Source organism: Anser brachyrhynchus, assembly GCF_964034855.1.
Source record: "Anser brachyrhynchus genome assembly, chromosome: 1".
NCBI lineage: Eukaryota > Metazoa > Chordata > Aves > Anseriformes > Anatidae > Anser > Anser brachyrhynchus.
Genome location: NC_137694.1, coordinates 141,394,605 through 141,408,391, shown reverse-complemented (window position 1 = coordinate 141,408,391; position 13,787 = coordinate 141,394,605). Strand labels below are relative to the sequence as shown.

Sequence of the window (13,787 nt, the reverse complement as noted above, 5' to 3'; positions counted from 1 at the left end):
ACGTGCCTGCAAAATGGGGCTTTCTCTGACGAGCACCAGCTCCCTTCAGAGGGGCTCCCAGTGGAAAGGGCTTTTATCCACCACCGAGTTCAACAACTGATGGCCTCGGGCTGTTCTGTGCCCATTAACAAAACACTCCTTTTGTGTTCATTACGAAGGGAAATAAAAAAGCCTCGGTTATACATCAGTGTAAGGTGAAGGGAGAGAGGAGGAAGAGGGAGTGTGCGGCTGCCCTCACATGCCAAACCAGAGCAGCCCCCTCCTCCTATATACCAGGCTACACTATGACCCCGCAAAGGAGCCTAGTCACAGGCTGAAAAAGCTGGAGTCTCTTCCAGAAGGTCACCCTCCAGCTCAGTGTCGGGAGCAGAAATAGAAGCTGTGCTGCTGGGTCTCTGCACCAGCACCCATTCTCGGGACTGCAGGTGCTCCTCATTCTGCACTGCTGCCCTGAAGGGCCCTGGAGCAGACGATGCTCTTCAGAGTTTCAAGTAGCCTTGCGTGCCTGACATTTTCAATCATGTTGCAGCATGTGATGGTATATGAAATAGCAATATGCCTGCCAAAGGGCTGGCTTCCAGGGTTCAGGAAAACCCAGCTAAGTTTGAGCCTTGAGGCTAGCAGCTGAGGATGGGAACAAGAGGATCTTTTCTCTGACCTTGGGGTTTTGGGAGTTTTCCCACTGCTGAGCCTTAAGTGACTGCAACTTGGGCATAAAGAATAAGTTCTGGTGGTTGTAGTCTCTGAGCAGTGTTAAAGTGTTTGAACAATAATATTTCAGCCTACTGCCTCTACCTGTCTATTGATCATACATTCGCACAGTGTTATTAGTGTAGCAGTACTTCTGAGAGTTGTAAATGTCTTCATTAAGAGACCAGTTTCAGAAACAAAGGCATATGTTTAGTTCTGCAAGTAGTCCCAATCACTCTTGGCTGGTTTCAGGTCCTACTGATGCATAAATCATGATGCTCTGAATGGTAGCTCAGTAGATGTGCTGCCTGTCAGTGCCTGGTGCCACTGAAGTGGGTGGGAAGAACTTCCATTAATTATGGTAAGGTCATGGTTTCACTCCATGAAGTAAGTTTTGGCCAAAAATACCATGTTTTTGAAGGCACCCTTTAAAACCTTCTAAAATTCACTCAGCATTTCTCAAAGGAAAAGGAAATTTCTCAAAGGAAACCCTAGCGATACTCCTGGAGAGCTGATCTCATTAGCTTTGCTGATATTAAGCAGCAGCTTGCAAAATGAGTGGACCACTGCAATCAAGATTGCTTACAGAGTAAGATACTGTGCAGTGTGAGTAATGGTGTCAGTCACACTTTGGAGGATACTTTTATTTGCTTTGCAAAAAGTAAATTAAATCTCTAGCGTCTTCCTCATGACCATGCTGTTTTATCTAATGAAGCAGTTAATATAGCTGCCTAATATAGTGATTGCAAATTCAAAGTTCATTAAATGTTACTATGGCACTCAAACTGGCCAACCAATTTGGAACTGCCATATGCCAGGCCTACAAAGACCAGCGTATGGTCAGGGGGGGTTCCAGGATATTTCAGATTTTTAAATGTCATCCCAGCACATCCTTCTGCTCGGTTGCTGTATTACTCTTGCAACAGATATTTTTACCAGCTGTAACAGAAAAAAAGAAAACATCAAGGCCAGAATACCAGGTTTTGAGCCCTTCCATGTGAAAGTCAGTTGTACAGCCACCATTACATATGGTAGAGAATCAATTCTTGGATTAGTTCTAGATCAAGACTACTGAGACTAAATCCCAAAATAAAGGAGGAGGTTGTGTTATAAATACTGACTGCAGTGAAGGGAAGAAATGGGAAGGGGGGCTGAAAAGAACAGGCAAAAAAAGGAAGACATCACCTGCTCCCTAAAGTCAGCTCTCAGATGAGAGCAGGCACTTTGGGAAGATGACCTGATGCCTCAGAGCACGTGGACGTGAAATAACCCAAGAGCAGCCTCTGTTTAGTCACCCCTTTCAGTCTGCCCATGGCGTGGGTGGCACAGGTTAGTTGTCTAAATGTGCCCATATGTTGTCCTTTTGATGTGGTCCAGGGTGTCCCACTGGGAAAACTTTATCTTTTTGCTGTTCTCTTTCTCTGAGCAGAGCCTGGGGATCCCGGCTCTGGTTGGTATGCCATGCATGAGGCACCTACATTGTCAGATTTCACAGTGAGGAGACAGTTTGCAGTTGCAGTCCCTGTGCCTGGGGAATATATGCACTGCTCTGATTGCTCCCCATTGCCATGTGGGCACGCAGGACGGGGCAGTGAATCGCCAGCTGTCCTGGTGGTGACACTGCCTGCATGGGGGCAAATATGCAGACCTCTCTGAGGGGCAGTGCTCCGGTTGCCAAATTGGGTCTCCACAGTGATCCTTGAGAGAAATTCTGCATTACTGTGCACAGCTCCTAGCTTAGGGCTATTCTTAGGTGGTGTAATAGCATCCTGGGAGGGTACTGTGGCTGGGCAAATTATCAGTGCAACCGTTCATTAGTATTCATATTATGTTCATCATTGGTATGACTGTGATTTAGTGTACCAGGTTGCAAATAGCTAATTTATTGTATTAAAGCAGTCAGCAGCCTTGCCTATGGTAACCATGAATCACACCTCAAAAATTACAAAGTTTTTTTCAGGCAAAATCACAAGGCTTTTTTCTTCCTTTGCTTTATGTTTTTTGAGCTCAAAGTAGGGTCACATTTAGAGTTTTCACCCATGAACTGGAATTTCTAAAATTAAGTAGGACCTTCCACCTGTCACTTGCTTTGAAAAGCTGAAGGAACATCATAAAACTCTGTGTCTCAAAACAAATTTCGCAGGCATCTTCAGTTCTGTATTTCTCACCACTTTGTGGGTACAGTTGGTGTTTCCATTTAATTTCCAAGCCGTAGACACTTCTATCACATTCCTATTCCCACCTTTTCCTAAGGTGACTTATAAATTACATTCTGAAACAGAGTCATTTCGATCTGACTTAGGGCTTTATTTTTTTAGTAATGATCAGTACAGTATATTAGTGTTGCTTAGTAATGAAGTCTCTTGAGACCCGTCTAGCACATTTTTAAAGCATCCTCTTCCATTCCCTGTGGAATGTGAAAAAAAAAAAAAAAAGAAAAAAAAGAGATCAAATAAAACTTTGTATTGGGAAAACATATAAAATACTGCCCATATTATGAATACATATTTTTCTTGTAAATTCTGGGAGAACAGAAACAATGGTCATTTTAGTAAGGCTGAAATTCCTGCTGACTCTTTCACAGTCAATGGTGTCCTATTATCTTTTCTCATCAGTTTCATAGAAGAGTAGCTTTAAGTCCATGATGATGACTTCCTCCTTGTAGGTCCTCTTTTGTCCCATCTAGATGATATTGTGCTGTTCCAAAAATATTTCATTCTGAGTTTTTCATTTCTACTTACGTTTGGGGCACTATGCCCCATTCTGATATCACCAGTACAAGAAAAATAGGGACTTTGTGGAACATGTCAGGTGCAGGACCACAAATATGATTTAAAGGCTGGAGCATCTTTCATATAGTGAGAGGCTGAGAAAGCTGGGACTGTTCAGCCTTGAGAAGAGAAGGTTCAGGGGGATTTATTCCATCTGTATAAATACGTGATGGGAGGGAAAGAAAAGAGGAGAGACAGGCTCTTCTCAGTGGTGCCCAGTGACGGGACAACAGATGATGGGCACAAATTTAAAAGCACGAAATTCTATCAGAACACAAGAAAACATTTTCATTTTGAGGGTAGTCAAACAGTGGAATAGGTTGCCTAGGGAGGTTGTGGAGTCTCCATCCTTGGAGACAGTCGAAAACCGTGTGGACGTGGTCCTGGACAACTGGCTTTAGGTGGCCCAGCTTGAGCTGGGGTTTGGATTGGATGATCTCAGTATGTTCCTTCCAACCCCAACCACTCTGTGATTCTAAGTGATTCTCATTTACGTTATGCTTCTTGTCCATGGCATATATTCAAAATCATTCATGCTGTTTATCAAGATGCTGTAAGCTCATGCCAGTTTAAATGGTCGGTTTTAATTCCGATGATTTCAGGTCCCTTAAGTAATTTCTGTGACCTCCAAACTCCCATAAGAACAGCAGAATTCAGCATCACACTATGGAAAAGTCTTGATTTATGCTCTTAGTCATTGAATAGGTGAATACATTTCTCTTAGAATTTAAATCACTGTTTTACTTTAATAACTTACTTTTATAAAAAGCTATTTCCCCCCAGACCCAGTGCGTGCATATTTAGAACCGTTTGTTATTTTTATATTTAAATTTACATTTTTACTCGATCTCTTCTTCTTCCTATAGAGTGATCTCATTTGTACACTGATTCATTCTCATCAAGTCAATTTAATGGGAAATTCCAATTACAGAACTCAAATCTAGCCTCAGCTGTATAGACACAAACATTGACAGCACTGTGTAATAAGGTAAAAAGTATTCATGCACCAACGAGAAGAAACCCAGCCTGAATTTTGGAATTCAAGCTGCTACCTTATGGCTTCTTAGCAGCACTGTTTTACTGCCTGCAGAAATCTGCATGGTTGTAAATCTGGATCTCTACTGAGTTATCTAACGGTCTCTTCTAAGTGAGTCAAATACATAGATAGAGAGATGGACATAGATATTTGTTTGAATACTGCTATTATAACTAGAGTTTCTAAAAACAATTTATGCACAGCCTTCACAATCAACAGACTTTGATAGGGGTTAGCAATGGTTCCAAAATCAGGCAGTCTGACAATCTTGAGGCATGTAATAAATATGATGGTAAAAGCTAAGAATGTAACTGCACAGTTGTAATGAGTAAAATAGAAAACAAGCTGAGTCAAATTTCTACAGTATCTCTTTAGGTATCTCTAAGTAGTGTATTTCTAAAAGAAAAAATCCAGTCATGGACTGTGGCTAGACAGTTTGTTTAATTGTAGAATTCAATTGTAGATTTTTTTGTGGGTGATTATAGCTTAAAAAATTCAGTCCTAGAAATACATCTGGGTCCCATGGACCTAAAGTTTGGACTCAGTCATCCATATTTGGTTTTATTTGACTTAAGGAGCTAAGATTTATTATTATTATTATTATTATTATTATTATTAATATTTTTTTCCTGGAGTTTATTTCAATGTAGAAGAGAAAGAAAAGGGAGAAGGGAAAACGTGTGTCAGTAGCCACAGGTGGGGCTAGCTCCTGTGGCAGAGGCAGTGGCAGAAGAAGGCTTCCTGCTGATGGACTGCTCACTGGGAGGGGGCTGCATGACTCACACTGTTTCACTCACTGGGGAGGGCAACTGAACATCTAATTCCTGTCCTTCTAAAAACCTTACTGTAAGGCTTTACCAAAACTGAAGTAGAAACACCTTGAAAGAGGCCAACAAGTCAATGCAGACAGTTGTCCCAGTGTGTCTTTTCCTGCTCAGGTACAACTGTCCAAGGGAAAACAGGGCACCCGACAAGGGGTGAATGGCAAGGTTCCTCTAGGTCTTACCAACTAGCTGCTTTGCTCTGTTAGACCCTGTCTTAATGTATTTCCTCCCGTTGGCTGTGGTTGCTTGCCTGCCCTCTGTTCACTGGTGTAAGAAGGACCATTTCATGCTCACCTTGCCAGATATATGAGAGCAGGAAGATAGTGGAGAGGGTGGAAAAACAACAAAGGAGTTCTTTACGGGTTTTATATTCACTGCGGTGTATGTTGGATGTTGGAACGTAGAAAAATGGATCCGCTCATCAATAAACAGATAAGAGAAGAAATGACTTTATTTCATCATTTTGGTAGGTGATAAGTCTGCAGTCATTTATCAAATGCCCAATAGAAATAAATCTGTTGTCATTTTCTTTCTTCTAATAACATCATACCTCTTTGTATTTTCAGCTGTTCATTTCAACTGCTACCTTTTTTTTCTTGCTTTTTGAAAGAGTGAGCTTAGAAGAGAAAGAATAACTGAATGAGGCTTCCCCCTTTCTTTGGCAAGCTAGCAAAATGATGGTAAAGAACACCAAATTAATTATTTGGATTCAGAATAGCAGAAGAAGCCTACTTGCTTAAATTAGACTGAAAACCAAGCATTCTCAGTTGTATTTTCAGTGGCTTTGAATTTGGGTTTGCTTTTACAGCAACACCAGCAGTGTTCTTTCAGCTTGCTAACCCAAAGCATTTACTACATTTTCCTGTCACTCACTGGGAGACTCCTTGCTCCGTGTGCACACCGTGTGGAGGAGGTAAGGGCCTCATTCCCTAATCAGCAGTAAGCCTTTCCCATAACTCTAGAAAGCAGGAGCTGAAGTTCTTCAGTCCTTCAGCGAGCAAGGCAGACCGAAAACCTTCTGGGAGCTTTACTGAAACAGAAGGAGGTTTTTACACAGTTTGGTATGACAGTGAATAATACCACCTCTCCATTAGCAGCTGCTCTATCCCAGTAGCAAAATAACATTATTCTAGACTACTCCCACACATTCAGCTTTCAATATGACTGTGTCTAATTATACTGCATGGGTTATCAGGAGTGGAGCTGGAGCCTTTGGTACTCAAGATCAGGATAACTGGAGTCTGAGATTTCTGGGAAGGTGTAGCAGAAGGTCAGGAAGACAATCATGTAGTACAATTACACAGGCACCAAGAGGTTTATCTAGATGACCAGAAAACACATAGTTGGTGGTTCCGCTGCCACACCAAGGTTTGTGGGGTAGCCTATTCCTGTCAGAGCTGTACATTTCTCTCAAGGGTGCTTAGGGACTGAGGGGGTGGCTGCATCTTTTTACATTCACATTCCTGTTTTGACATTTTCTAAATTCTTCTCTTTCTTACAAGGAAGCTTAGATTCTCATAGCCTGCCCAGAGTGAGGTAAGGAGGCATTAAGCAAAAGAATCCTTTATAACAGCCTTTTAAAACACAGGCCTGGTTTTCTTACAGTTGCATGGGAGATAGATGAGGAGTTCATATCCATGATCCTTGTGCGATAGGTTATCCATAGACTGGGGTATATTCATCCTATTCCTAATACCTTCTCCTTCCTAATTAATTCTTTGGAGGCAGGGAAATCACTGCTGACTGCATCCATTTGGGGTGGGCTCCATAAAGATGTGTGCAACCCATATCTCTTCAAGCCCTATCAACAGCCACCCTTCTGCTCCTGCACAAGAAGCTCTTGTAGTCCCACCGCAGTTAGTTTGAAGTCAGAGCAGAAGCAAGCAAGGGAAACCGCACTGCAGGGAGAAGAAAATTCCTGAGTCGTCCGTTGTCTACATCACAAAGCAAACAGAGCAGATAGCACTGGAAGGAGAAGCTGGGAGCTCCCCTCCTAGCTGGGCTGTTCTCCCTTCCCCCAGAGATGCTTTTACTCCTGGCTGGTCAGTGGCAGGGCACCCAGGCAGAAAGAGGGTAGAAAGGGGCACCCTCAGCCATCCATCCTGTGGCCTAGCAATAGATATTCTCCTGTGAAAGAGGATCCACAAACTGGAGTCCTCCCAAGCAGGGACTGGTCCCAGGCTCTGTCCTTGCTTGCCTATCTGCTCGCTCTTCTTGCCAGGCCTCCCTTTCCTGTCCCAATTTAGAAAGAAAGCAGCCTCACAAAGCATTGCCTGTGAGATCTGGTGTGTCTGGGCACAGTTTGGCACCTCCCAGCCTCTGTTTGAATTACAGATGTTATTTTTTTTACAGAAGGATGTGCTGGGCTGTTCCAGAATAAGAGCCCCCAAGCCTGCACAGGTGCATGTGTTTAAGTACCCAGTAAAGGCTGAAATTCAAAGTAGAGACACTGGTTTAGTTTAGGATCATCAAAGGTAGGTAGAGCTAAGAAATAACACATCTGAATGCCTTTTAAACCTTATAGGCCTGTGTCCCATTGTGATCTCAATGTCAGTGGAATGTGGTTACAGTGTTTTCAACAGAAAAGTGTCCTACACAGATCCAGCACTCACTGGGGCCATCAACATATGAACAACATGTACCAGATAAGCATTTTAAAAAGAGGGTTTTCTGCAGCATCTTTTTAAACCAACCCATCTCCTCCTACTTCTTTTCTCCAGATCTAGCTTTGGAATTACTTAAGGAATGCTATAAACTTGTAATCATCTCTGAGATGAGGAGAGCATCTCTTCTCTTAAGGGAAAGGTGAAATTCCACCACTTTTTGTGATGCAAATATTTTGCAGTAGGGAAGAAATTCCTTCGTAGCCTTTCAAAGCAGATCATGAGATGTAATTACAGCAATTTTACTCCACAGCTACAAATACAAGCATATGAAAGGCGTGTGGGCAGTCCTGCATGGCTGCATGGCTAATAAGGATGGAGGATTCATAGATTCTCAAATTCCAAAACTTGGATTAGCTCCAGCAATGAGCACAGCAGCAACAAGCTACTATCAGAGGTATGATGAAAAAGATCTCATCCTACATTTATATTTCTAGTGACAGCAGTCCATGGTCTTTTCTTGGAAGATTATCCACTGTTTAATCACACCCCAACCCCCAATTAGGAAATTGTGTCCTATTCTTCATCAGAATCTCTTTGAAATCTTTCAGGCACTGATTTTTTTTTTCTTTTCCTTTTGTCACTAGTGTGAAAAATCCACCCTGTTCTTAGATTTCTTTTCTGCATGGAATTATCTATGCTCAGTGATTGAGTCATGTCTCAGCTTCTTGTCAGTGAGCTAAATAAGTTGAGCTCCTTAAGCTGCAAATCATAACACTTGTTTTCCAGGCCCTGGAGATACTTGTGACCCTCTTTTGAACTGTCTTTCTCTGTCATTATTTCCATAGCTTTTCTAAAGTGTGGACAACAATGTAAGAATAGCTGTAAAAACTCAGATCAAAGGTGTACCCAGCCTAGTATTCTGCCTCTGGTAGCACTTCCCACAGATGCTCAGGGAAGATTAGCAACAGGGAAAACAAGGTACTGCTTTCCTCCCTGCTGCCTGCTCCAGCATCCAAGTGATCTGCAGCTCACAATGTGATTCATTGTGCTACGGCTGCTCCTAACCCGAACCAGGATGACTTCCCATTTGCTGCTTGACGTTCCTGGCTGTATGAATCCAGGGGCTGCCTTAGCATATTTTTTCCCATTGCAGTGACTCAGAAGTTCATGTTGAACTGCTTTCTGGGAAAGTTTTTAAGTCCTCCGTGGCGTCACAGCTTTCCAAGACACCTTACTGGCTCTGGCAACCAAAACTTGGGGTCTGTTGGAGACAGTACACAGTACACAAAATCCTTCAAGCTAGCCTCCTGCCTTTGCCTTTTAAGTTCTTATCTGGAAGTCCACCACATGTTGCCTACTAGATTGTATTGAACGAGGACATGATTTTTTTTCAGAAGAAAACATTCTGCACCACCAACTTACTAGTTACAGAGTGCAGAAGGTGAGATATTTGCATTTGATTTCAACCCCTTCGAGCTCTATCTGCATTTCACATCCTACTGGGAAAGTAAGCCTCGCCTGTTGCCCAGAGATATTAGTACAGTGGACTCCAGCCTATGTAACATGCCTTCAGTAAAGTTACCCGAAATCTCTCTGTGATCAGGGTGCTCAGGTAAGAAGTGTGAGATTTCCTTAATTAAATAAAATATATTTAAATGTATAGTCAGCTCCTTTTTTTTTTTGACTTAATCTGCAGAGAAAGCTTAAAAAATAAAAATAAAAGACAGCGTTGTCAGTATTTCTAAAAGAAAAATGAGATTCTTTTATAATAGCTTAATTACTCCAGGTGTTAAGGCTTTAAAAATAACAGCAACATTACTGAGGAGGGAATGAGTTGGCAGTTCTGCCACTGCCTTTATTTCCAAGGACTTCCAAATGCATGTAAGAGAGATCTTGTCACATTCTCATCTCCAGGCGTGCAGGTGTATCTGCACCACCACCAGTTCGCTCCAGTAAGCACAACACCCTGCTCCTGCTCTCCCTCATGCCATCCCACCCCTCAGTACTTTCTCTGCTCTTGCGGGTCACAGACATGCATGCACAGAGGGGCACACACACTTGTCCCAGCTTCCTTCATCTGCAGTCATCCCCCCCACACATCCCCTCGCCCACATGCACATATCTCAAACTCAGCACACACAGCAGATCCTGTGCTTGCCCACAGCATCACTTGGTATTTTATCCTGGAAATGGGACGAGACACAGAAGCTCCCTCTTGCCCAGGCACTCGAGGTGCATGAGTGCTTTTGAGGGGGGACTTCAAGAAATACCTTCTGCGGCTTGCTGGGGTTTAGGAGCCGCCAGCTACCTGAGTATGGGTCTGAGCTGCTCTTTCCCAAATCGAGTGGTTATGATGGATTATATTTATACCTGCACTGTTCCACCCTCTGACAAACCATCCCACACATCTGTTATATTAGAAGGCTTCAACCTAATATTTTTTGAGCTGGGCATATGGGAACATGATTATATCATCTTTATTTGTTTTTCTCCATTCACTCTCACTCCTCCATTCTTCCCTCTCCCCACTATTTATCATTTAAGGATCCACTAAAATATTACACGGTGTTTTTTTACTCATCACCATCTCTTTTTCCCCGTGTTGACAGATGCTTACCCCAATTCTGAAGTGATCTACGTGTGGACTAATAGCACCACAACGTCTGTGGTGGTGGCCGAAGACGGTTCACGACTTAACCAGTACCACCTGATGGGACAGACCGTAGGAACTGAAAACATCAGCACCAGTACAGGTAGGGAGAATATTTCCACCCCTCTGGTTGCTGAAAGGCTCTGGTTGTTTTTCAGGGAGAACAGGGATGCATCGGTAGGATGTGGGGTGCTAGGAAGATCCGGGCAGGTTCCTGGCTACTTAGCAGAGGTATTAAATCAGACAGGGCCCTGTGCTGGCTGTTAGGTACTTTACAAAGCCGCTGCAGAAGATGCATCCAAGCTCTCGCTATTTAACAGGAGCGCTGGAGACACTGCACACAACTTCTTGGCAGCTGCCTTTGCCCAGGCTGCCAGCGCTATTACTGGCGTATTTCCCTGTGGGAGGAACCACCCCGGGAGGCAAACACCACCCACGCATTTGATCCGTTTCAATCATCGCTTTAAAATGATTTGCTCGATGAGGCTGCGGCAGGGGGAGGAGGAGGAAGAGGAGGGCAGGTGGCCGTGGTGGTGTGGCTCTGCAGCGTGCCCAGGGGACCCCGCTGCCGGAGAGGAGCCACCAGCCCCGAGGATTCCCGTTTCCTCCCCAGCTGGACGCAGAGGCACCAGATGTGGCAGCATTAGGGAGGCAAAGAAGGTTTAATCCTGGCCCAGGCACCCACGTGAGCTGTCCCCCCCTTGCTTCTTAAGGCCCCCATGCAAGGGCAGCCCTGGGAGCGCATTGGTGGGGGGAGCCCCGGGGGGGCTGAGGCTGTGACAAGCGTCACAGGGGCCCTGCGGGACAAGGGCTTAACCAGGTTACACAATGCACTCGTCCTGAGAGCATTAGTGGCACGGAGCGTGAGGGCTCCTCAGCCCGCAGGAACAAAATAGCCTGCCTTGAAGGGAAGGGAGGTTTCCACTGCGGGGCCTGGGAGGCAACAGGGGGCACCCTGCGGCAGGAAGAAATGTAATTAGCAATGACAAAGCCAGTCTAATTGCCTGGTGTCTTCTGGAGATGCAGCCGCATCTCTGGTGAAAAATGACAGGCTTGGAGCGGAGGGCAGGATTGCAGAGGACGAGGTATAGATCAAGTTAGGAACCGGTTACTATCCGTGGGAAATTTAGGAGACGTAAAAACAGGCAGGAGTACACTCACACACAAGGTTGCTTTGACCAAAGCATCAAGGCGCATAAATCTTTCTGCTCAAGATGTCCAAACGTGCCCAATAAAGGGGATGGCTAGGCTTGTCACTTACTCTCCAAACACAAGACAAAGCAATTGAAAGCTTGCCTCAGGCAGCATGAGGGACCCATGAAACACAACCACTATGGAGCTTCATCCCTTCCCTTTGCCTAACTCAGGAGTCACAAAGCTGTTCCTAAAGCAAAGAGGTATGAAAGTCAAGAGATGACAGAGTCAGAGGAGCCACCGCGGTAGAAAAAGGACAAATAAGTGTTGCTATCCCCCATTAAAGAGCAAAGAAAGACACCTTTTTCCTTACCAGTTTACCATCATAGCTGCATTGTTCTCTGCGATGAATGGCAGCTCCCCTCTTGCCTTCATCATGGCCAAGAAAAAGATCCAGAGGATGTACTGGGTCATCTCCTACAAGCTTGTCCTGCTCCCCAGAGCCAGAAAACAAGCCAGCCCCAGCAGCGTGTGCTCCAGTGTGTCAGCTCCGGGCTACCACCAGCTTGCAGTCTGCCTTGGAAAGCTCCTTGTAGTCCTCAGCCCAAGGGAATGCTGCACTCTCCAGACAAAGCCCAGAGGTGCTGCCCAGTAGCCTCCTCCCTCCTGTACGCTAAGATTTAGGCTAATAAATGCTTGTTTTCCAACATCAAGATTTTATATTAATGTCCGGGGTTGCATCTGGGGTGGCTGGATTCTGATTGCAGGGTGGATCACAAAGAGCAGGACACAGATTGTAACCGGGGATTAGCAAAATGCAAAAATCCGATTTTGCACTCGGGAAAGCATCAGTCCACGATGGATTTTCTGGACTTCATCAAGCTCATGGTAGGCCAGAAATCAGGGTTACTTATGAACGACCATCTAAGGCATTTCTTCCTTCTATTGCATTTTTGAATGTGAAAAAGAAAAAGAAAATAGCTGTTGCATGAATACAACTGCTGGGATTTTTTAATTTAATTTAATTTTTTTTTTTGACACACGAGTCAAAATACACAGTCCTTGCAGTTGCATAGGCAAAATGTTTGTATATGTCACAGGACATTTATGCTTCTCTTTCTAACAGATTTTTATTTTTTTGTTTTTAATGGAAATACTGGACCTGCAGCAGTCCTGTGGGATTCTGCTGATTTTGTACCCAAGCTGCTATGTTTATCTGTCTTCTCAGAAAAGGTATCCTGGAGCTCCCAGTTCACCAACCAATTTTGAAATCAGGAATATTTTAGCCTTGCCAGAGAAAATGGCTCTGACACGTGCCACCTGTGTGGTGTGTTTTTTTGTGCTAACATTCCCAAATATTATTCCCCCAGAAGAGAAGATACTTGACATCTCGCACTGCTTCCAGCAGTGCCAACATCTGGTGCATCCTGCTGTTGCGGTGCTCAAAGCATTCAGATATGGGATCCGGGTCCACGTGGATTGTGCTGGTTTCTGCAAATGGTTGCCCAGCTCTATTGCCCAGACCGAGTCTCTCATTGCTAACTTAGGATCTGCAGTGCCACAAAACAAAACACAAACCCACTCTTTTCAATTCTGCCAGCTGGAGCCCAAACTCTGAAATATCCAAAGCCTAAATAATACAGTAAAAAATCAGCCCTTCATTCTGCACCAAATAAGTCTGATTTTTTCCTTGAGATGAGTGTTTCCTGTGCAGCACTATCAGAAAAACACAGGCATCTCTTGTGGACCAAAATGTTGTGGATGTCAGCATGATCAGGGACTGCAGTGTCACAGACCTAACATCAGGATCGTGCCAGAACTGTTGTTGATAAAACTGATCCAAGGCATATATGGCAACCAAACAAACCTAGGGGCTGGCCCATCTTTGTTAAAATACTCCTGTGAATCCCAGCGTAATGACATTGGAAGAATGCATGGGAGATCCCGAAAATTTGTAAGCACACTCTCCAGAACTCCATCGCCTGGATACCAAAAAAAACCCACTGTATTAGCTTTTAAAGCATCAGAAAAACTTAAGACCAGCAGCAGCTCAGTAGCATAGCTCTGGGAAGAAAT

At 44.1% G+C, this 13,787-nt stretch overlaps 1 protein-coding gene across 4 annotated transcripts in view; it reads left to right on the top strand.

The window, feature by feature from the left end:
- Window positions 1-13,787, top strand: part of GABRA5 (gamma-aminobutyric acid type A receptor subunit alpha5) — a 57,753-nt gene that overhangs the window by 37,056 nt on the left and 6,910 nt on the right. For all 4 annotated transcript variants that reach the window (XM_080593156.1, XM_080593157.1, XM_080593158.1 and 1 more), the window contains one exon: window positions 10,537-10,680. In XM_080593156.1, coding sequence (XP_080449282.1) covers window positions 10,537-10,680 — 144 coding nt within the window. The remainder of the gene's footprint in view (window positions 1-10,536; window positions 10,681-13,787) is intronic.